This window comes from Ascidia mentula, chromosome 2, assembly GCF_947561715.1.
Source record: "Ascidia mentula chromosome 2, kaAscMent1.1, whole genome shotgun sequence".
Classification (NCBI taxonomy): Eukaryota; Metazoa; Chordata; class Ascidiacea; order Phlebobranchia; family Ascidiidae; genus Ascidia; species Ascidia mentula.
Window position 1 is genome coordinate 13,933,457 of NC_138567.1, and position 21,090 is coordinate 13,954,546.

The 21,090-nt window shown below is 38.3% G+C and overlaps 4 protein-coding genes across 4 annotated transcripts in view; 3 read left to right on the plus strand and 1 right to left on the minus strand.

The window, feature by feature from the left end:
- The first annotated feature begins 1,696 nt into the window (after positions 1-1,696).
- LOC145890721 (uncharacterized) lies at positions 1,697-4,863 on the plus strand. Its single transcript, XM_082981865.1, has 9 exons — positions 1,697-2,170; positions 2,587-2,745; positions 2,822-2,995; positions 3,091-3,199; positions 3,295-3,406; positions 3,541-3,827; positions 3,939-4,129; positions 4,254-4,526; positions 4,643-4,863. Exons 1-9 carry the CDS (start codon positions 2,113-2,115, stop codon positions 4,753-4,755), a joined length of 1,476 nt encoding a protein of 491 aa, XP_082837991.1. The 5' UTR covers positions 1,697-2,112; the 3' UTR covers positions 4,756-4,863.
- Positions 4,864-6,786: 1,923 nt separating this feature from the next.
- LOC145890720 (uncharacterized) lies at positions 6,787-12,048 on the plus strand. The gene is made up of 9 exons (XM_082981864.1): positions 6,787-6,852; positions 9,748-9,906; positions 9,982-10,155; positions 10,251-10,359; positions 10,455-10,566; positions 10,701-10,987; positions 11,099-11,289; positions 11,415-11,693; positions 11,829-12,048. Exons 1-9 carry the CDS (start codon positions 6,795-6,797, stop codon positions 11,939-11,941), a joined length of 1,482 nt encoding a protein of 493 aa, XP_082837990.1. The 5' UTR covers positions 6,787-6,794; the 3' UTR covers positions 11,942-12,048.
- Positions 12,049-14,600: 2,552 nt separating this feature from the next.
- On the plus strand, positions 14,601-16,256 carry LOC145890199 (uncharacterized). Its single transcript, XM_082981226.1, has 3 exons — positions 14,601-14,613; positions 15,031-15,467; positions 15,825-16,256. The coding sequence occupies exons 1-3, from the start codon at positions 14,601-14,603 to the stop codon at positions 16,254-16,256; spliced, it is 882 nt and encodes a 293-aa protein (XP_082837352.1).
- A 1,635-nt stretch (positions 16,257-17,891) lies between these two features.
- The window catches only part of LOC145890200 (IgGFc-binding protein-like), a 28,608-nt gene continuing 25,409 nt past the window's right edge, over positions 17,892-21,090 (minus strand). Inside the window, exons 62-69 of the mRNA XM_082981229.1 lie at positions 20,673-20,840; positions 20,054-20,469; positions 19,832-19,929; positions 19,630-19,768; positions 19,243-19,365; positions 18,796-18,978; positions 18,402-18,564; positions 17,892-18,015 (exon numbers count right to left, since the gene is read on the minus strand). Of these exons, the coding sequence (XP_082837355.1) occupies positions 17,892-18,015; positions 18,402-18,564; positions 18,796-18,978; positions 19,243-19,365; positions 19,630-19,768; positions 19,832-19,929; positions 20,054-20,469; positions 20,673-20,840 (1,414 nt within the window). The remainder of the gene's footprint in view (positions 18,016-18,401; positions 18,565-18,795; positions 18,979-19,242; positions 19,366-19,629; positions 19,769-19,831; positions 19,930-20,053; positions 20,470-20,672; positions 20,841-21,090) is intronic.

A 21,090-nucleotide genomic window follows, 5' to 3' on the forward strand; every position in this document is an offset into this window, starting at 1 on the left:
CAACAAATCTTCTCCCCTGAGTATTTTTATCCAACGATAGCTCATGCAGGTCAATTACCCTTTCCCATAAATGCTTGACACTTCCGCGTGGTGACATTATAAGCACGGAACGCTTGGTGTTAAAGCAAACATGTAAAAGCAAACAAAAAAGCGTACATTATAACAAATAAAATCAATCCTTACACAACCTGTCTATATCTCGTTACACGCCATAATATGACGCAAGCAACGGCGGCGCGCTTATAAATAGATTCACAACAACAGTTTCGAAACTTCATCGAACACTGGTAGTTAATACTTTAAATTACACGGGTTGGATTCTCGCAGTGGTTAAATGCATCCTAAAAATGCCGAAGAATCGCGCGGAGAACTTCGCGAGGTGCAAAGACTGCGAAAAGTCAATGTAATCATCACCCGCCCACGATGTAACCGACATTTGTATCAAAAATCTCACGACTTTCCAGTAATTTCCTAGAGAGTGTGCACTTCGGATCGCGCGGTGTTATCAATGAATATTGATATTAGCCGCGTAATTGCAACAAATTGCTAACCAAAATCACGAGTTTTTGGAGATATTCGAATGTTTGTCACTTTGCAATTATTGGCATTGTGTTTAATATTTCAAAAATACCTATATGTGTCACGATGTAAAAGCAGCAAAAAGGAGACAATGTTGCGACATTCTAATTCGACATTACCTCCGCGATAACATTCTAAATTATTTTGTTTCTATAAATTTAATTTTTCTGAAGGTCTCATGGCTTACACGAATGAATAAACACGCGCCTTTGCCTACACAGATAAGTTCGTGGGCCTTGTTTTTATTTTGCTACAGTTATTCAATTAACTTCGGCTGCCTGTTAACTGGACCTTACATATATTTACAACCTGAGAAAGCCTTTACAATAGTTAGGAACAACTTTGCTAACATACAACTGCCGGAATGTGGGGAATATGGTGATGTATTTTAATCAACTAAATGATTATGAGTAAATATATTGTCTTGGTGTGTGAAGATAGTTGTGATTAGTGATATGTTTAGCTAAAAAGATTACAATTCCTCTCGCTTTAGGTCCGCTGATCAACTGTAGCCACTATTATACGTCACCAAAATCATGCGAGCAGAGGAACGCTTGGTTCTGTGACTACGTAAAGTGGAGATGGGAAATTGTACAACCTCAAATTCCTGCTTACTTTCGATGGGTGGCTCAGAACGGGATCGAATTTCCTCAGCAAACTCCCGCATGTCTTACCGTACCCTACAAACTCTCCAGGATACAGAAACTGTATCAGAAATTAGGCAACTCCAACATTTTTAGTAAATTTAACTTTATTTTACGTGTTTTATTAAACTCATGCTTTGCTAACCTAGTAGTTTGGCTTTACATGGAAAAGGAAAAAAATGTACTGAAAATTGGTTTTGTTGACTTTGTCGCAATACCTTAGTGGTTTAATGGGTTTAATTTGAAGTGGTAACATAGCAACCAAAACTTTGTAACTGTGTTTTAGATCGCTGTACGTTGTAATGCAATACCTAGCATAAGTCCAATGCACGGTCGTTTTCAGTCAAGCGCGAAAAACCACAGTATTTGAGCTCTATAATACACGGTTGAACGTGGATGCTTGAGCAGCCATGCAATACCTGGTGACAAGTAGACTCAACAACAAATGTGAAGGCGTAACGCTTTGGGATTGGCGCTAGTTGCAGAAGTCAACCTCTGTAAGGGTAAGGCAACCACGCTTAACAACATGTTTGTTCGTCAAAAGTGACACTTGGGAATCACGAATAACATAGCAGGTGGCAAGGATAAAGCTGAGAAAAGAGGGACAGTAAGCTGAAGGCCTGTATTACGCTGAACCCAACATTGATCATTAACAGTCACTTAGGCAAAAGCTCAACAATCCACAGTTTGTATAAACCATAGCCCTTGCAACAGCGATGTATATGTTATGTGTGTAGCAATCTTACCATTAACTGACAACATTGGCCTGTAACTGTCAGATTTTGTAAATGATGAAAGTGGAGGTTTTTCTGCGAGGTTAAATTATAACAAGAGAAAAAGACTTGTGACTAATGTAGAGTTATATTTTGAACAGTCTCCGCATATAATCATGTATAGACATATTCTGTTGGTTATTTTCGTGGCAGTATCTGGAGTAACAGCAGGACGTAAGTAAACAAATTATCTTGTAGAAACCAAGCATGCATTTGTACGATTTAATGACAGAAGGATCTGGGATATAGAAATTGAGAAGGATCTGGGATACATTGCTGACAATAACACGTCATAAAGTCAAAAAAAGAGCTGAATTATGTGAAATGACCAGCATGAAATTAATCAAAAACATGATGTTACTTTAGATCTGTTGTCAATTTTTTTCTGGGAAGCTACGGGTTGTCACATTTTTGTGTGATGTGGTGTTGTCAAATTTTTACAGATTGAGTGAACAACTGCAGTTCCTATTTAAAAATATGGATAGGAAAGTTGTATTTATGCTTAGTGTGATAGTCATTTAATCAATCGCGGCATGAAAGTGAAGGCGATCATGACATAATTTAACCGACCACTTGCTTTATGTTTCAAGTTTTCGGAGAAGGTCATCTACTGGGATGTTATGTTGGCGTTCTGTCCCAAGCTCCAGGCGGAACAGTTGTGTTTGATAACATGACGTTGGTTGAATGTGAAAACTTGGATCAAATATGTGTCAAGTACGAACTTCTTACAAATCAATATGGAGTTGACAGTAAGTTTCTTTCAAAAAATCTAGGAATGTAAATGTCGGTTATATGAATGTTAATTCAGCTTGTTCTTGTTGATAGTCACAACACAAGCTGGAATCTGTTTGAACAAAACTTTGACAAAATTGGATCTATGTGACTTAGCCTCTAATTATCACGGACTTCAATATCTCAATTGCACGTATCAAGTCTGCAACAGCACTTGGTGTAATGAATTCAGAGAACCGGATGGTTGCCCACAAGACACAGAAGATGGTAGGACATGCTTAAAATACCTTAAAAAGAGTAACTCATTATTGTTTTGAATCAAGTGCATAAAGTTTGAACCATGTACGTTGTTAAATCAACAGATATAAAGTTACTTCCCAACTGTTCATTCCGAGAAACTTTACACGAAGTTCAAAAATGTGCAAAACCTCTGTTCGATGGTTTTCCTTATCTTAAACAAAATAAATGTTTGTAAGTACGATTTGAAAACGACAAAATCATCATCAAATTAGTGGCTCGCCATCAGTTTGTTGCGTTGCTAATCTACGAAACATTTTGGTTTATAGAAATAACCTCGACAAGATGGCGTCATGCATGGCTGCTGTTGGAGTGAAATGTTTCAGTGGATCATGTTTCACGGTGTTTGATATTTTACCGAAAGCTCGTAAAGATTACAGGGTATCTACAAGTTTTATATTTTTTGTTTTTAAACAATCCCGATCTCTAGGCCACAAACGTAACAAATATTTTCCGTGTAAATTAGTGCCTGTCTTGGGTTTTGTATCATTTTTCTCTCTCATATCTTCTGATAGGCTTTTGGACAATACTTCACCACTACAAAAACATTTGACGATCTTTTCACATTAATTGAAAAGCTGTTGGAATTACCTGGATCATTAACTAACTTAAAAGAGACCATTAAATATTCCATATGTCCAATACACGGTTACTCTCCACCATTACCACGTGTTGAACATCTTGTGTTCGGTAATTTATCCAACCCCGTGTGTGAAGAAGGTTTCATTCAAAACTTGACATCAGCAAGTCTTGATCTATGGAAAAACTTCAATATGGCGACCACAAAACAACAACTATGCGTGTAAGCAAAATGTCTGCATTGGCGTTACACTCGCACATGAATAATTTTGTTGATGAGCTTTGATAGGACCACGGGACAGCACAATAGTTACGACGTTTTTGTAAATTTCAGATCATTTAACAACTTCGCGAGCCACGTGAAATACATGATTGGCACAAGATGCGATCTTGATGTGTTTCCCGGATTCGTCAACAGACTGTTAACTGGACATTACATATATCTGCAGCCTGTCATACCGAAAGCCTTCAGAATAATTACGAACAACTTTGCTAACATACAACTGACGAAGTGCGGGGAATCAGGTGATGTTTCGAATCAACTTAATGTTTATGAGTAAAAAAAAGGTCTTGGTGTGTGAAGATAGTTGTGATTTGTGATGAGTTTACCTAAGAAAGAAGCTAAAGATTGCAATTCCTCTTGCTTTAGGTCCGCTGATCAACTGTAGCCACTATTATACGTCACCAAATCCATGTGAGCAGAGGAAAGCTTGGTTCTGTGAATACCTAAAGTGGAGATGGGAAATTGTACAACCTCAAATTCCTGCTTACTTTCGATGGGTGGCTCAGAACGGATTTCCTCAGCAAACTCCCTCATGTCTTACCGTACCCTACGACTTGTGCTACTCTCCAAGTTACACAAACTGTATCAGAGATTCCGCAACATGTCTCTTCTGTTGGTGTGATGACCAAGAATATGAAAGTAAGTGTTCAACCAAAGTTGTTCATTAAGCTGCGCATGTTTGCAAAAGTAAAACAGCCTAATCTTCCTTTGATGGCAAAAATTAATTAGTCTTAACATTTGATACATTTCCACAGAACCAGATTTCATGCATCAATACTACAGACGTGATTTCAAAGTTTACATCGAGTTTCTTTCCAACTACCAATACGATAACAAACTTGTAAACCAAGAGTGTGCTTTCAACTAATGCCGTATTTCCTAATACGTCTAAACTAATACACTCGAATTTAACCTCTTTTAGCCTAACTGCTTTACTGATACAATCGAAAATTTGGCGCATCATGTAGTAATAAAGCAAACAAAAGTTGGTTGGATACTGTACATGACTTTACTGAAACAGTGCAATAATTGATTAATAGGAGACATTGCTAGTTTACTGAAGTGTAACTGAACGCATTCTAAAACATAAGATTTGCCCCCACATTGTTCGAGCCCTGCCAGATGCCGTTGAAGTTGCTAGAAGCTCAAAAAGCAACTGCTGACATAGACAGTGGTAAATAATGACAGAAGGTTTTTGTTTAGGAGCAAGAATCAAAAATATTTGTAACCTAACTGATAATGACAATGCGCTCGCGTGGTGTCTCAACCATGCAGTTTTTCTACAACATTTGTTAGGCACACATTTTTTTTTATTTTTTACACGGCAGCAAGTACAAACGTCAAAATGTGTTCAACCAAGTCTTGGCATCATGATCAAATAAAACCGATAGAATGTGGTTATGACGTATTGGGCAACATTTTTGCTGACAACTCTGTCTTAAAGTTCGTTGCGTGTTCACCTTTAGTCAAGGTTTACTTAACGCATTTTGTGCAACCTCACCCTGAAACCTATATAGCAGCCACCCAAGACGTCGCGGACTTCGTCACACTGTAGAGTGCCAATTACAAACCAACACGACTTATACAATGGTAGATTGACAAAAAAAATATAATATTGAAGTATAATACGCGCAATATCTAAAAAAATATTGAGAAGGGGAATAAAAGTTTGTTACAAGCTCATCTTTCGCCATGCAAGATTAACCCACGTTGTACGAACCCAGCCAGATAACGTTGAAATCGCGAAACGCTGGAAAATCAACCATGCCAGACGTTCTGACAATAACATTGCCTGCAGTGACTGCAGATTTGTCTCATATGCCAGATTGTCACATTGCAAATGCAAAGCTTTAATCAATATATTTGCGTTTAGTATATTGCAAAATTTTGTTAATATTTAGTAAATAGGTCATTTAAATCTAAGGTACGTAAACATGGGTTTTTAGACATCCCTTTTTAAGTTTCAATCAAGCGTGATTTAACCCGCTTAGCTCAGCAAGAAACCGTTGGACTTGGAAGACGCCCAGAAATTAATCATGCAAGACCCTCTGACACAGACACAAATATAGGATAGCTGATGCTTTCTTCTTTAAGTGAGAACACCACATTGCAATTGTGGGACCAACTCAGATTTGCGACTTCATTATTTACAACTACTTCAATTTTGTTCATGAATTGTTTCTACATTGAACTTTGCTTGTATTCGTGTGTCACAAGGATAGCTGTGATTAGTAACACATCGCAGTAAGCGGGATAATTCGATGATCATAGCAACAAAAAACTTTGTAACTGTGTTTTAGATCGCTGCACGTTGTAATGCAATGCCTAGCATAAGTTCAGTGCGCGATCTTTTTTAATCGAGCACGAAAAAACACAGCATTAGTGCTCGATAAGACACGGTTGAACTTGTATGCTCGAGCAGCCATGCAATAACTGGTGACAGACAGATTCAACAACATATGTGAAGACGTAACGCTTTGGGACTGGCGTTAGTTACAAAGGTGACGTACCCACGCTCAACAACATGTTTGTTCGTCAAAAGTGACACTTGGGAATCAAGAATAACATAGCAGGTGGCAAGGATAAAGCTGAGAAAAGAGGGAGAGTGAGCTGAAGGACAGTATTACGTTGAACCCAACTATGATCGTTAACAGTCACTTAGGCAAAAGCTTAATAATCCACACTTTGTATAAACTATAGCCCTTGCAACAGTGATGTGTACGTTGCGTGTGTAGCAATCTTACCATTAACTGACAACATTGGCCTGTAACTGTCAGATTTTTATAAATGATGGAGGTGGAGGTTTTTCTGTGAGGTTAAATTATAACAAGAGAAAAAGACTTGTGACTAATGTAGAGTACAGTGACTAATGTAGAGTTATATTTTAAACAGCCTCCGCATATAATCATGTATAGACATATTCTGTTGGTTATTTTCGTGGCAGTATCTGGAGTAACAGCAGGACGTAAGTAAACAAATTATCTTGTAGAAACCGTTATCGATTTATTGTTAAAATGCGAAATGTTACCCGATAAATTGGAAAAAACGAGGGACCCGATAAAACCACACCTGCTTGTATATGGTGTAAGTGTTGCAAAAGAAAAATCGCTTTAATTTTAAAGCTTTATTTTCAAAGTCGACTACTTAACAAATTTACAAGATGTTGGTTGCAAACAACAACTAACCTAAAAAATATACGCGCAGCTAAAGTCTGTTGCTTAAACGCGCGATACGATCTTAATTAATCGTTGTAAATCGCTTAGAGTTTATCTGCACGTTTTCAGATTGTGATTGTGATTGGTTCGGTTTAGCAGTAATTGGTAAAACCTCCAGCGCAAATCTTTGTTGCGACAAATTTGGGACTGATTGGACCGTAACATTCCTCATGAAAATACATAGGCCATAATATAGTACAATATATTTTTTAATTTTATTTCACCTTTGTGATTCTAGCGGAACTGTTGAGTTTGCTTGTATTACGTTTGCTGAATGTTAAAGAAGGATAAAAGTGCATTTGACAAGGTCATAGCAACTTTGCGTAAAACTGAAGGTACAACCACAATTAACATCTTTCCAAAGTATTTCCGTTCTACCTCATCTGAAAAATGTGAAAAACTGCACTAGACGCAGCAGCGACCGAGGCGTTCGCGTCAAAAAAATGCATTGTTTACATAGGAAAAGCGCCTTATATTGTCGATAACAAATAGTTTCAAACATAGGAGGACCCTCAAATTACGTTGCCACATAGGTCAGGTCAATCTGTGACACCATACAAAATAATGTCACTGTGACATCACAAACCAACGCCTTATTTGTCTCGGAATATTGGCAAACCAAAAGTTACAGCAGCAACGACATTATTCTGAACTTCAATAAGATAAGCATTGTGTGTTTCTTCACTCAGGGACATTACATAACGTCTTTTAGGTGTGGATGTCTCAACTTTAACCTTACCTGATGATTATGACATTTGTAGTTACGAACAATATTGCGAAAAATATATTGGTGGTTGAGGCAGTCTATTTATTTTTTTTTATGATGTACTCCTTATAAGTTAGGCTACTGCCAGACAAAATGTGGTGCTATGACATAATAACTGTGTTTCGTCATAATCTTGGTTTTGTCGTTTTTTCTCAGCGGTCTTTGCCATCCTCAAAATGTAATTAAATTTCAACAAGTACTAATTGTCGAGATACATAAATCTATAATGGTCTGTTTTTGTCGTGTTTTAGAAAACTTTCTATATGACGGTAGCAATCATAAATGCTTTGAACACAAAAACTAGTAACCTGTCCTAGTAACAATTGTTTGAAAACGAAACTAAACAAGACCTAATAGGTCGAAAAAGCCATCCTCTGTTTGCAAATCAAATAAACAATCAATATCCGTTTGTTGCACTTTTGCTCATGTTGAACAAAAAACAATTAAATCAGTTTTACAATGGTTTTCATTCCAATGAATAAGCCTCGCTGGCAGATCTCGCACGACTGAAGCGCCTTTTATGACGTCAGGCAACAATATTCTCGCTTTCGCAAGATTAAGGTCGCAACGCTTAAAGTGCATATGACTCGGCCGTGACATCTTTGCGTAAAACTAAAGGTACAACTACAACAAACATATATCCAAAGTTTCACGGTTCTACGTCAACTAGAAAATGTAGAAAACTGCACGAAAAGTAGCGGCGACCAAAAATCGTAAACCTTTTGCGCTGAGGAAAAGGACATCACATAAGGCGCTTGCGTCGAAAAAATACATTGTTTAGATAGGAGAAGGCGCCTTTTTCGCAGACATCGAATAGTTTTAAACATAGGAGAATCCACAAATTACGTTCCCTTAAAGGTCAGGACAGGGTTTTGCATCACACAAAAATATGTCATTGTGACGTTACAAACCAAAGGCTTATTTGTCCCTAATTAACGGAAGACCATGGGGTATAGTAGAAACGACATAACTCTGTACTCCAATAAGACGGAAATTGTGCGTTTCTTTGCTAAGTGACATTACATGACGCCATTTTGGATATAATGTCATAACTATAATTTCCCCTTTGTGCTGACTTTAATTTGATGATTCCAACATTTCTAGTTACGAACTATATTGCGAAAAATACATTAGTGGTTGATTGTGGCGAATTAAATAAATCATTTCTGACGCGACCTCGTAGGTAACGCTACTGTCGGGCAAAAAGTGGTATTGTGACAGAATAACTGTGTTGCAAATTCAGGAAATTTGGTCGGCCAAAATTCAATTAATCTACTTCTATCTTTTGCTGTGAGTGGACAAAACGACAATGCTAAACTAACGGTTTATCTCTGTCGTGTTTTCAAAAGTTCATGTATCACGGTAGCGATCATAAATGCTTTAACAACAAGAAAACGCTGTCCCAGTAACTGTTTTGATATTACGCAACTAAATAAGACATCATAGGTCGAACAGCGGCCATCTGTCTTCAGCTCAAATTAACATAAAATCCGTTTATTGCACTTGTTTTTTTAATGACAGAAGGATCTGGGATATAGAAATTGAGAAGGATCTGGGATATATTGCTGACAATAACACGTCATAAAGTCAAAAAAAGAGCTGAATTATGTGAAATGACCAGCATGAAATTAATCAAAAACATGATGTTACTTTAGATCTGTTGTCAATTTTTTTCTGGGAAGCTACGGGTTGTCACATTTTTGTGTGATGTGGTGTTGTCAAATTTTTACAGATTGAGTGAACAACTGCAGTTACTATTTAAAAATATGGATAGGAAAGTTGTATTTATGCTTAGTGTGATGGTCATTTAATCAATCGCGGCATGAAAGTGAAGGCGATCATGACATAATTTAACCGACCACTTGCTTTATGTTTCAAGTTTCCGGAGAAGGTCATCTACTGGGATGTTATGTTGGCGTTCTGTCCCAAGCTCCAGGCGGAACAGTTGTGTTTGATAACATGACGTTGGTTGAATGTGAAAACTTGGATCAAATATGTGTCAAGTACGAACTTCTCACAAATCAATATGGAGTTGACAGTAAGTTTGTTTCAAAAATCCAGGAATGTAAATGTCGGTTATATGAATATCAATTCAGCTTGTTCTTGTTGATAGTCACAACACAAGCTGGAATCTGTTTGAACAAAACTTTGACAAAATTGGATCTATGTGACTTAGCCTCTAATTATCACGGACTTCAATATCTCAATTGCACGTATCAAGTCTGCAACAGCAGTTGGTGTAATAAATTCAGAGAATCGGATGATTGCCCACAAGACACAGAAGATGGTAGGACATGCTTAAAATACGTTAAAAAGAGTAACTCATTATTGTTTTGAATCAAGTGCATAAAGTTTGAACCATGTACGTTGTTAAATCAACAGATATAAAGTTACTCCCCAACTGTTCATTCCGAGAAACTTTACACGAAGTTCAAAAATGTGCAAAACCTCTGTTCGATGGTTTTCCTTATCTTAAACAAAATAAATGTTTGTAAGTACGATTTGAAAACGACAAAATCATCATAAAATTAGTGACTCGCCATCAGTTTGTTGCGTTGCTAATCTACGAAACATTTTCGTTTGTAGAAATAACCTCGACCAGATGGCGTCATGCATGGCTGGTGTTGGAGTGAAATGTTTCAGTGGATCATGTTTCACGGTTTTTGACATTTTACCGACAGCTCGTAAAGATTACAGGGTATCTACAACTTTTATATTTTTTGTTTTTAAACAATCCCGATCTCTAGGCCGCAAACGTAACAAATACTTTTCATGTAAATTAGTGCCTGTCCTAGGTTTTGTATCATTTTTCTCTCTCATATCTTCTGATAGGCTGTTGGACAATACTTCACCACTACAAAAACATTTGACGATCTTTTCACATTAATTGAAAAGCTGTTGGAATTGCCTGGATCATTAACTAGCATAAAAGACATCATTAAATATTCCATATGTCCAATACACGGTTACTCTCCACCATTACCACGTGTTGAAAATCTTATGTTCGGTAATTTATCCAACCCCGTGTGTGAAGAAGGTTTCATGCAAAACTTGACTTCAGGAAGTCTTGATCTATGGAAAAACTTCAATTTGGCGACAACAAAACAACAACTATGCGTGTAAGCAAAATGTCTGCATCGACGTTACACTCACACATTAATAATTTTGTTGATGAGCTTCAAAAGGGCCACAGGACAGCACAACAGTTACGACGTTTTTGTAAATTTCAGATCATTTAACAACTTCGCGAGCCACGTGAAATACATGATTGGCACAAGATGCGATCTTAATGAGTTTCCCGGATTCATCAACAGACTGTTAACTGGACCTTACATATATCTGCAGCCTGTCATAGAGAAAGCCTTCACAATAGTTAGGAACAACTTTGCTAACATACAACTGCCGAAATGCGGGGAATCAGGTGATGTTTTCTAATCAACTTAATCTTCATGAGCAAATAAATTGTCTTGGTGTGTGAAGATAGTTGTGATTTGTAATGTGTTTATTTAAGAAAGAAGCTAAACATTACAATTCCTCTCGCTTTAGGTCCGCTGATCAACTGTAGCCACTATTATGCGTCACCACATCCATGCGAGCAGAGGAAAGCCTGGTTCTGTGACTACGTAAAGTGGAGATGGGAAATTGTACAACCTCAAATTCCTGCTTACTTACGATGGGTGGCTCAGAACGGGATCGAATTTCCTCAGCAAACTCCCTCATGTCTTACCGTACCCCACGACTTGTGCTACTCTCCAAATTACAGAAACTGTATCAGAGATTCCGCAACCTGTCTCTTCTGTTGGTGTGATGAACAAGAATATGAAAGTAAGTGACCAAAGTCGACTCGCTGCAATTAACCAAACTTGTTCATCAAGCTGCGCATATTTGCAAAAGTGAAACAGTCTAATCTTTTTTTGATAGCGAAAATTACTAGTCTTAACATTTGATATATTTCCACAGAACCAGATTTCATGCATCAATACTACAGACGTGATTTCAAAGTTTACATCGAGTTTCTTTCCAACTACCAATATGTCAACAAAATTGTAAACCAAGGGTGTGCTTTCAACTAATGCCGTATTTCCTAATGCGTCTAAACTAATACACTCGAATTTAACCTCATATATGCTAGCTACTTTACTAATATAATCGAAAATTTGTTGCATCATGTGGTAATAAAGCAAACAAAAGTTGGTTGGGTACTGTACATGACTTTACTGAAAACAGAGCAATAATAGATTAATAGGAGCCATTGCTAATTCACTGAAGGTCAAAAATCAACGGCTGACGTACAGACAGTGGTAAATAATGACAGAAGGTTTTTGTTTTGGAGTAAGCATCAAAAAAGTTTTGTAACCTAAACGATAATGACACTGCGTTCGCGTGATGTCTCAACCATGCAGTTTTTCTACAACATTTGTGAAGCACACATTTTTTTTTATTCAACTTACACCACTCAGCAGCAAGTATAAATGTCAAAATGTGTTCAACTAAGTCTTGGCATCTTGATCAAATAAAACCCATGGAATGTGGCTATGACGTATTGGGCAACATTTTTGCTGACAAGTCTGTTTTAAAGTTCGTTGCGTGTTCACCTTTAGTCAAGGTCGACTTAACACATTTTGTGCAACCCCATACAGAAACCCACATAGCAGCCACGCAAGACGTCGCGGACCTCGTCACACTGTAGAGTGCCAATCACAAACCAACATGACTTATACAATGGAGGATGAAACGAGAAGATATAATGTTGAAGAATAATGCGCGCCCTATCTATAACCGGTAATGCCCGAAAAAAAAACATATTGAGAAGCAAAATCAAACGTTTGCTACAAGCTCATCTTCAGCCGTGCAAAATTAACCCACGTTGTACGAACCCAACCAGATAACGTTGAACTTGCAAAACGCCGAAAAATCAACCATGCCTGACGTTCTGACAGCAACATTGCCTGCAGTGACTGCAGATTTGTCGCAATGCCAGATTGTCACATTGCCAGTGCAAAGCTTTAATCAATGTATTTGCGTTTAGTATATTGCAAAATTTTGTTAATATTTAGCAAATAGGCCATTTAAATCTGAAGTTCGTAAACATGTGTTTTTAGACATCCCTTTTTCAGCTTCAATCAAGTGTGATTTAACCCGCCTAGCTCAGCAAGAAACCGTTGAACTTTGATGACTCCCAGAAATCAACCATGCAAGACCGTCTGACATAGACAGAGATATAGGATAGCTGATGCTTTCTTCTTTAAGTGAGAACACCACGTTGTAATTATGGGACCAACTCAGATTTGCGACTTCATTATTTACAACTACTTCAATTTTGTTCGTGCATTGTTTCTACATTGAACTTTGCTTATATCCGTGTATCACAAGGATTGCTGTGATTTTAATGATTAGTAACACATCGCAGAAAACGGGATACATCGATGTTTCCAGCAACGTCAATCGGAACATTATTTTTTCGATGATGTTGTGACATTTAAATTCGGCATTACCTCCGCCTTACGCGACAACGTTCTAAACTATTTTGTTTCTTTAGATTTAATTTTTCTGGAGATGTCATGGTTTACACGATTAAGTGGAAAGTTTTGTCGTGATAGACTTTCGGTATTCTTTTCGTCAATCCCGTGTATTGGATCAATGCAGAAGATCTTCTATGCCAACAATATTCCATAGTAAAAACAATGAGCAAATGTGTTTAAATAAGACATCGCATCTTAAACGTGTGAAACATATAGGATGTGGTCATGACGGCAATTCGTTACCGACATTCTAAAACTTCGTTTAGGGGGTTTTCTATTTCGTTTATATCCGTCAATTTTGTCCGACGAGGAACCACAGATTCAGATATTTGTTTCATGTGTTTGGCTGATAAGTCAATGGTGGAAAACTACCATCTGGGAATTCTGACTAAACACCTCTAAGTCAGAATCCGCCTGGAATGGACAATGATTTTGTGACTACCCTACGGTTGGCACAAGGAAGAGGTCGGAAGGCCGCCGTCCTTGCCGTCGCTGACGTTCGACGGGCGCTACAAGAGTTGTCCGTCAACCGGTTCAACTACCTGCCTATGAGGCGTGGGTGTTGTAATGTTGCATTGGCGCAACGAACGAGCGTTCGGATTGCGTTTATTTGGCAGAAGAATGCAAAAATACATTTTGGAACACTTTGGAATTAAACTTGTTTTAAGAAACAGGTTTTGAAACAAATCAATCGTAATTAACTGAATCATCAACTCCGCCAATTCTCTACAGCGAATGAGCAGATATTTTCGTTTAGGAGAGCAATTTCAAAATAATTTACTCTTTGTCACCATCTATCGTTGCAAATATTTTTTTTACAGATTTACAACACTTTCCTGAAAAATTTACGATTGTTTTAGTTCAGTAAGAAGTATTGATGTAAATTGTAGAGTCAAGTTTGTCAAGATTTTAGTGATGGTTAAAAAAATACATTGAAGTTTCCGCTGCAAACCACAGTCACTGAGCAGCGCAATCATGCGGAGGGGTTAATGAGAAGAATTAGGCAAACAGCCCCCCCTGAAATTGCTGACTCAGTAGCAAATTTCGACGATGTGAGAATCCGTAGTCATGGAAAATTTTGGCGTCGATTTCGTTGAATGTAATAATTTCCCACTCGTTCATATTTTTTTAGATTCCATTCCACATTAACCTGAAATTCTCAGAAACTCTGTTTTCGGCAAACTGCAAACACCAGACGGAAAGAGAGAAAATGGGGACAAAGGGTAAAAGATTGCAGAACGGCAATTTGAGTTTTCTGTGGTAAACGATTATATTCTTGCGTTAGTAGCGAAAGTCAACAGGGTTAGAGTAAGGTACTTACATTCAACCATGGATTTGTTCAAATAAATTGTTACTGATGCTGCCAGGCATATTTATTGCTTAATACTGCTCTTCTGGCAAACTTTATTGTATTTACGTTTCTCGACGTTTCGGCTATTATGCAACAGCCTTCATCAGGAGGAAGTATCTAAGTGGACGATTTGAGGCACATAAACAGAAACGCTACAAAAGAAAGAAGAAGTGAAACAACGAAAAAGCGATAAGGGCGAACACACCTGCACAGTATACTTATCACTAACCGCACGGTTTTTTCACGGTTTTTGAAGTGCGTAATGTCTATCGGCATAATTTTTCTCTAGCAAGTGTCGATACACCGGTGGAAACAGATGTGGTTTCCTTGTTTACCAACGTACCGGTAAAGCTAGCGGTGGACGAAGCAGCGGAGAGACTACGCATGGACGAGACATTGGAACAACGTTGCTCGTGGTCGTTGTCGGACATTGTGCATTGCCTTGAGTTGTGCCTGGATGCAACCTATCTTGCCTTTAGAGGTAAATTTTACAAACAAATTTTTGGTACTGCTATGGGATCCCCACTTTCCGTTGTGGTCGCAAACATTGCCATGGACTCGGTTGAGAACAGGGCGTTGGCAACGTTTGTTAACCCTCCTAGTTTTTGGAGACGTTATGTGGACGACACATTCGTGGTCGTACGACGGGATGACGTCCAATCACTGCTCACGCATCTTAACTCCATTGAACCGAGCATCTGGTTCACAATGGAGCGCGAGCGAGGGGTGAGTTGTCATTTTTAGACGTTCTGGTTCGGAAAGAAGATCAGGGGACTCTCTCTACAAGGGTGTACCGCAAGCCCACCCATTCCAACAGGTACCTGTCGTTTCGTTCGGCGCACCCGATCGCACACAAGAGGGCGTGCCGAATCATTGATAACTGATGACGCTGAACGAGAGCAAGAGGTGGGTTATGTTAATAAAGCCCTTCTCGCTAACGGTTATCCTCGTTCTTTTCTCCGGCATAATCGAAGTTTGACGCGGAGAAGTGATGAGGGGAAACCTGCGGGTGTAGTTGTACTACCATATGTTTCTGAACTTTCGGAAACTTTAAAACGCCTGCTTGGCGACTTCAATATTCAGGTTTTTGAACGTCCGGTCGTCACCCTACGTTCCTTAATATCGCACCCAAAAGACCGCATGCACGACAAGCTCGACACGAGGGGTGTGGTCTATAGTATTCCCTGCGGTGGTTGCAGCGGCGTATACATTGGTGAAACTGGCCGTGCGCTAAGAACAAGATTAAAAGAGCACCAAAGGGACGTGAGAAACCATGATGAAAAAACGGCTCTTTCGCAACATGCGGCCGAATCAGGACATGCGGTGGACTTTACGAAAACGATCATTTTGGAACGCGAGTCCGATAGGCACAAGAGGATGTTTTTAGAGTCGTTAAACATCAATACGCATGCGTCATCACTCAATGACAAGAAACAAACTCTGTTTCCACCGGTGTATCGACACTTGCTAGAGAAAAATTATGCCGATAGACATTGCGCACTTCAAAAACCGTGATAAAACCGTGCGGTTAGTGATAAGTATACTGTGCAGGTGTGTTCGCCCTTATCGCTTTTTCGTTGTTTCACTTCTTCTTTCTTTTGTAGCGTTTCTGTTTATGTGCCTCAAATCGTCCACTTAGATACTTCCTCCTGATGAAGGCTGTTGCATAATAGCCGAAACGTCGAGAAACGTAAATACAATAAAGTTTGCCAGAAGAGCAGTATTAAGCAATGGATTTGTTCATCAAAATTAACGCAGACTTGTTCGAATGACATATATCATGGCGGGCGGCAAGGATAGGACTTAGAATAGATGGACAATGAGCAAGTGGCCTGTTCTTTGCGGAACGTAACATTTTTTTGAAAGCCACTTAAGCAAAAGTTCAGCAATCTACAGCTTGTATAAAATCTAGCACTTGCAATAGCGATGTGTATGTGGCGTGTGTAGCAATCTTACTAAAACTGACAACATTTGCCTGTAACTTTCAGACTTTTTTAAAATGATGAAAGTGGAGGTTTTTCTGCGAGATTAACTTACAACCAGAGATGAACACTCATAGACAATTCAAATTAAACTAACAGTAACTAACGTAGAGTTATTTTTTAAACAGACTTCGCATACCAGCATGCATAGACATATTCAGTTGGTTATTATTGTGGTAGTATCTGGAGGAACAGCAGGACGTGAACAAATTATCTTGTAGAAACCTTTATCGAGTTATTGTTTCGAAGATGTTCCGATATTTTGGAAATGGAATGCTACAAAAACTGGTTACTTGTAATTACAGCAGACCATTCAATTCGATTCATTTTGTTTTCGTTATCGTCCGCAAAATACATATTACAAAAACGCGAAATGTAACCCGATAAATTGGAAAAAAACGAGGGACCTGATAAAACCACATATGCTTGTATAGGGTGTAAGTGTTGCAAAAGAAAAATCGCTTTAATTTTAAAGCGTTATTTTCAAAGTCGACTACTCAACAAATTTACAAGATGTTGGTAGTAAACAACAACTAAGCAAAAAAATATACCCGCAGCTAAAATCTGTTGCTTGGGCGCGATTTTAATTAATCGTTATGAATTGCTTAGAGTATCAGTAAAATCTTTAGCGCAAATCTTTGTTGCGACAAATTTGGGACTGATTGTACCGTAACATTCCTCACGAAAATACAGAAGCCATAATATCGTACAATATATTTTTTTAATGTTATTTCATTTTTGCGATCCTGGCGGAACTGTTGAGTTTACTTGTATGACGTTTGTTGAATGTTAAAGTTGGATTAAAGTACGATTTATTGACAATCAAATAATAAGTTGCATCACGCTTGAGGAGGTAACAATAAAAAATCGATATTCTTACATTCCTTTTTCTCAAAAAGAATTTCTATCACCAGACCATTGTTCGTCAGACGTTTAATTTTTTTTAATTCTTTCAACATTCTTGATTGTAAAAGTAACACAAGGGTAACACGAAATAGAATAGAACAAAACATCAAAAAATTTTGTCACGCAAAAGCCATCTTTATATTAAATCTATACACGCTTTAAAAACATCTACGCATGAAATTGCACACAAACCTGTATCATAAAACTACGGGTTAGCAATGCTGACAATATGTCCTTCAACGCACTGCAAACACATGCTGATTTAATCAAAACAAAGGAACTTTACTGCATAATCGGGACACAAGACGTCATCTGCTTGGTCTGAGTTGTCACAGAGCAAACCATCAACATGTGAATTAAGACGCAGAAGAACGTCGCTCTGTGATCTGCAAACAAACCCACTTAAGGCATATACGTATTATTTAAATTTTGCTAGCTAGTTCAGTGCAACAGTCACCAGCAGCTCTAACGAGACCGTACATTTAGAAACAGTGTGTACTCCTGTCTGCAGCTCAATATTTTGTTTTGTTTCAAGTCTTAAAATATATTTTTGTTTTTAAGTTTAAAATATTTCATAATAATCTATCTTTTACTGTGCGCTAAAAACATTATTTGCGCGAGCGTTTCAAAATTGAGAAGTACTGCATTGCAAACAATCATACCATCCAATCTTGTAGGGGATTTAAACTATCCACAACTAAGCACCTTAAAATTATTTTTGAACTTTATGTCGCAATTTAACCGCAGGTTTTATCAAAGCTTATAGACTTACCCAGATGGTGGCGTGGTTAAAGACACTATCTTGGTTTCAAATGCGATTGGACGTGAGCAAACCTCCCCTGGATAAAGACTTCTTAACCTTTCCAGACTCTCGTTGTCTCCGCATCCTGATGGGTTGTCGGAATTAAACCATTCTGTCCAAGCGACTTTGCATGCTGAGAAACGGAAACAAAAGTTGATATAAAAATGCATGAAAGTGTGCAGAAATTTGAACCACAAGCATTTGTAATGCGTATAATATATGACGAATTGTTTAAATGAAACACTGTTTCTGGAATTGTCGAAAAACAAAAGTTAGAATAATCTTAAGGTGCACGAAAAACAGCTAACTGTAATTGGCACCAATGAAAACAGAAGCGAAGTCAAAAAAGGTTTATTCTACTTACAAGAGCTAAACGCGTCATCAGGAAATTCCCATGCTCGTGGGGGTTCCCCGCTGGTCGGAATGCCTTCTCGCTTGTAATTTTCAAACGCCTTTTTCCATTCCTTCTCGTAGTAGTCCTTCCACTCCGTGTAGCTTTCTCTCCATTCGTTGAGAGTCGACGTACAGCTCGACTCATTTCCATTCGCTAAAAAGGCCAATTAACACACAACATACAAAGTGGAATAATAAATTGTAATCGTATGAAAGTGCCTTTAAGTGCTATAACCAAACGATGTTAAAAACGAAGTTGAAATAAATCTCAGGAAAGGTACTGTTAACGTTACATTTTTTCACAGCCAATAATATCGATTGTGGGCATGTGCAAGTTTGTTCGTTACTATTAATTTTTTGTGGCTTTTCTCTATAATATTGTATACATCGTACCATGGTCATATTGTATGCAACGTACTTATTCTGAGACAGTTCTTTCTATCAGCTGTCAATCCGTATCCCGGAAAACATTCACAAACAACTTTTTCATCAACTGTTCTGCATCTCTGTGAGCAATCTCCATTGCTGTATCGGCAAAGATCTGTAAATAATAGTTTAAAATATACAACCAAGTCGAAAAACTTAAAGAAAACAGTTGAAATTTCCTGAAGTTTCCACGATATTACGTGGATATAGTACAAGAATATTCATTTGTACGCTGTATGAAGTGTGACCACGTACGCGTCACTATCAAATCTACAAAGACTTGAAGTTGCGCTTTTACACTTTTGTGTGATTAAATATTGTTTTTCTTTTAATATATGAAAAAGGCAAGAAAACCACACTTTGAAAGCATTGTTCCTACCTTTGAAATGACATCCCCATTCTCCTTTCCTCAGTCCACAGTATTGATCACTGGTGCAAGGATCGTGTTCACAATCCCATACCCCGTTGCGACATTGACACTTTTGCTGGCAACTGGCATCCACTCGACAGTCACCGTGCTGTGAATGTGAATGTTATAAATGTTACAAAACCACGGAAGGAATAAAGCAAAATGATCGTACGGCATAGTATATTCCGTCGGTAGAGGAAAGGCACCCGCATCTGTTGAGGGCCACACACTTTGTACCACTGAGAATATAACCTTCATCGCAAATGCAGTCTAAACACAAGAAAGAATCAATAGGTAGATTATAGTTTAGTGTGGGCCAGGGTTTGCTTCTTACGTCAAAAAATGGTATAGCGTGTTGTGGAGCATAGTACATGTTCTTTAAAAGCTTACTTACATTCCGTAGAGGGGGCTTGCGAGCTCGAGTAAAACTCCGGCATCGATCTACACCAATATCCGTCCCTGTCTGAGCAAGTAGGTTGACATAAGTCCGACCCCGTTACATAGTGTGAAGATTCCGGGCATTTGAACTCCATCCACAGTTCATCTCGCCAATCAGGGAATTCCTCGCCACGGAGAACGCACTCGGTCGCCAAAGCCAAGATCCAGTTTTCCAACAGCGCAAAACACTTTCCTTCTTGGCAAAGGCTTGCCCGGCAAGAGCATTTGATTTGCTGGTGGTTTACCGACGAAAAGCAGGAGGAGAATAGGGAACGGTCGAGCAAGCCGCAGGCCATTGGGCTGTCAATGAATTCGTTATAGCGAGAGTCGGGACAACCTGGTGGATCTTCTGGGGCTTTTCCCTTCTCACATCTAGACGTAATTGTATCATAAATACTTTTATTTGTACTCTCACAAATTTGTTAGTTCATACCAATACAATCATAATACATTTTTGTTCATTTAGAAACAAAATATGATGGCGATAAAACAGTACAGAGTCGTCCCCATTTTGATTTCACAAGTTGGAACAATCGTAAATTATGTTTAACTTTGTTTACTGACAATGTTCTTACATATAATCTTGATCTTTGTTAAACCTCCACGCATTCCCAAATTCAGTAGCATTTGGTGCCAGAGTTCCGTTAAAGTCGATTGCGAAATCGTCAGTTGGATCGTTATTGAAAAACCCACATAGACCGTTGACTTGTTCTCTCAGCTGTCCGTTCACCGAAATTATCACCCTGTCAGTTACACTAATTATCGCATAGTACCAACACACAGTACTGATATTACCAATATAGCAATGCAGACGATTCTTTGATAAGCGAAATTTGTATCAGCCATGTTGTAGAACTTAAATTCACCAAAATATGATATATTTTGTACCATGTGTTTGAAGGGTTGCCAACCTTATTTGCCTTTTGTTTTTTCTTATCAATAGCTTATTGTTTCAACCCATATACAAATTTAATGAACCAAAATGAACATGAT

Bases quoted from the DNA above. Each gene is read 5' to 3' on its own strand.
- LOC145890721 (XM_082981865.1), top strand. From the start codon at position 2,113: ATGTATAGACATATTCTGTTGGTTATTTTCGTGGCAGTATCTGGAGTA. The intron at 2,171-2,586 runs GTAAGTAAACAA...TTATGTTTCAAG, and splicing joins ATCTGGAGTAACAGCAGGAC to TTTTCGGAGAAGGTCATCTA. The intron at 2,996-3,090 runs GTAGGACATGCT...TTAAATCAACAG, and splicing joins CCCACAAGACACAGAAGATG to ATATAAAGTTACTTCCCAAC.
- LOC145890720 (XM_082981864.1), top strand. From the start codon at position 6,795: ATGTATAGACATATTCTGTTGGTTATTTTCGTGGCAGTATCTGGAGTA. The intron at 10,156-10,250 runs GTAGGACATGCT...TTAAATCAACAG, and splicing joins CCCACAAGACACAGAAGATG to ATATAAAGTTACTCCCCAAC. The intron at 10,567-10,700 runs GTATCTACAACT...ATCTTCTGATAG, and splicing joins CAGCTCGTAAAGATTACAGG to GCTGTTGGACAATACTTCAC.
- LOC145890199 (XM_082981226.1), top strand. The intron at 15,468-15,824 runs GTGAGTTGTCAT...TTCAATATTCAG, and splicing joins CAATGGAGCGCGAGCGAGGG to GTTTTTGAACGTCCGGTCGT.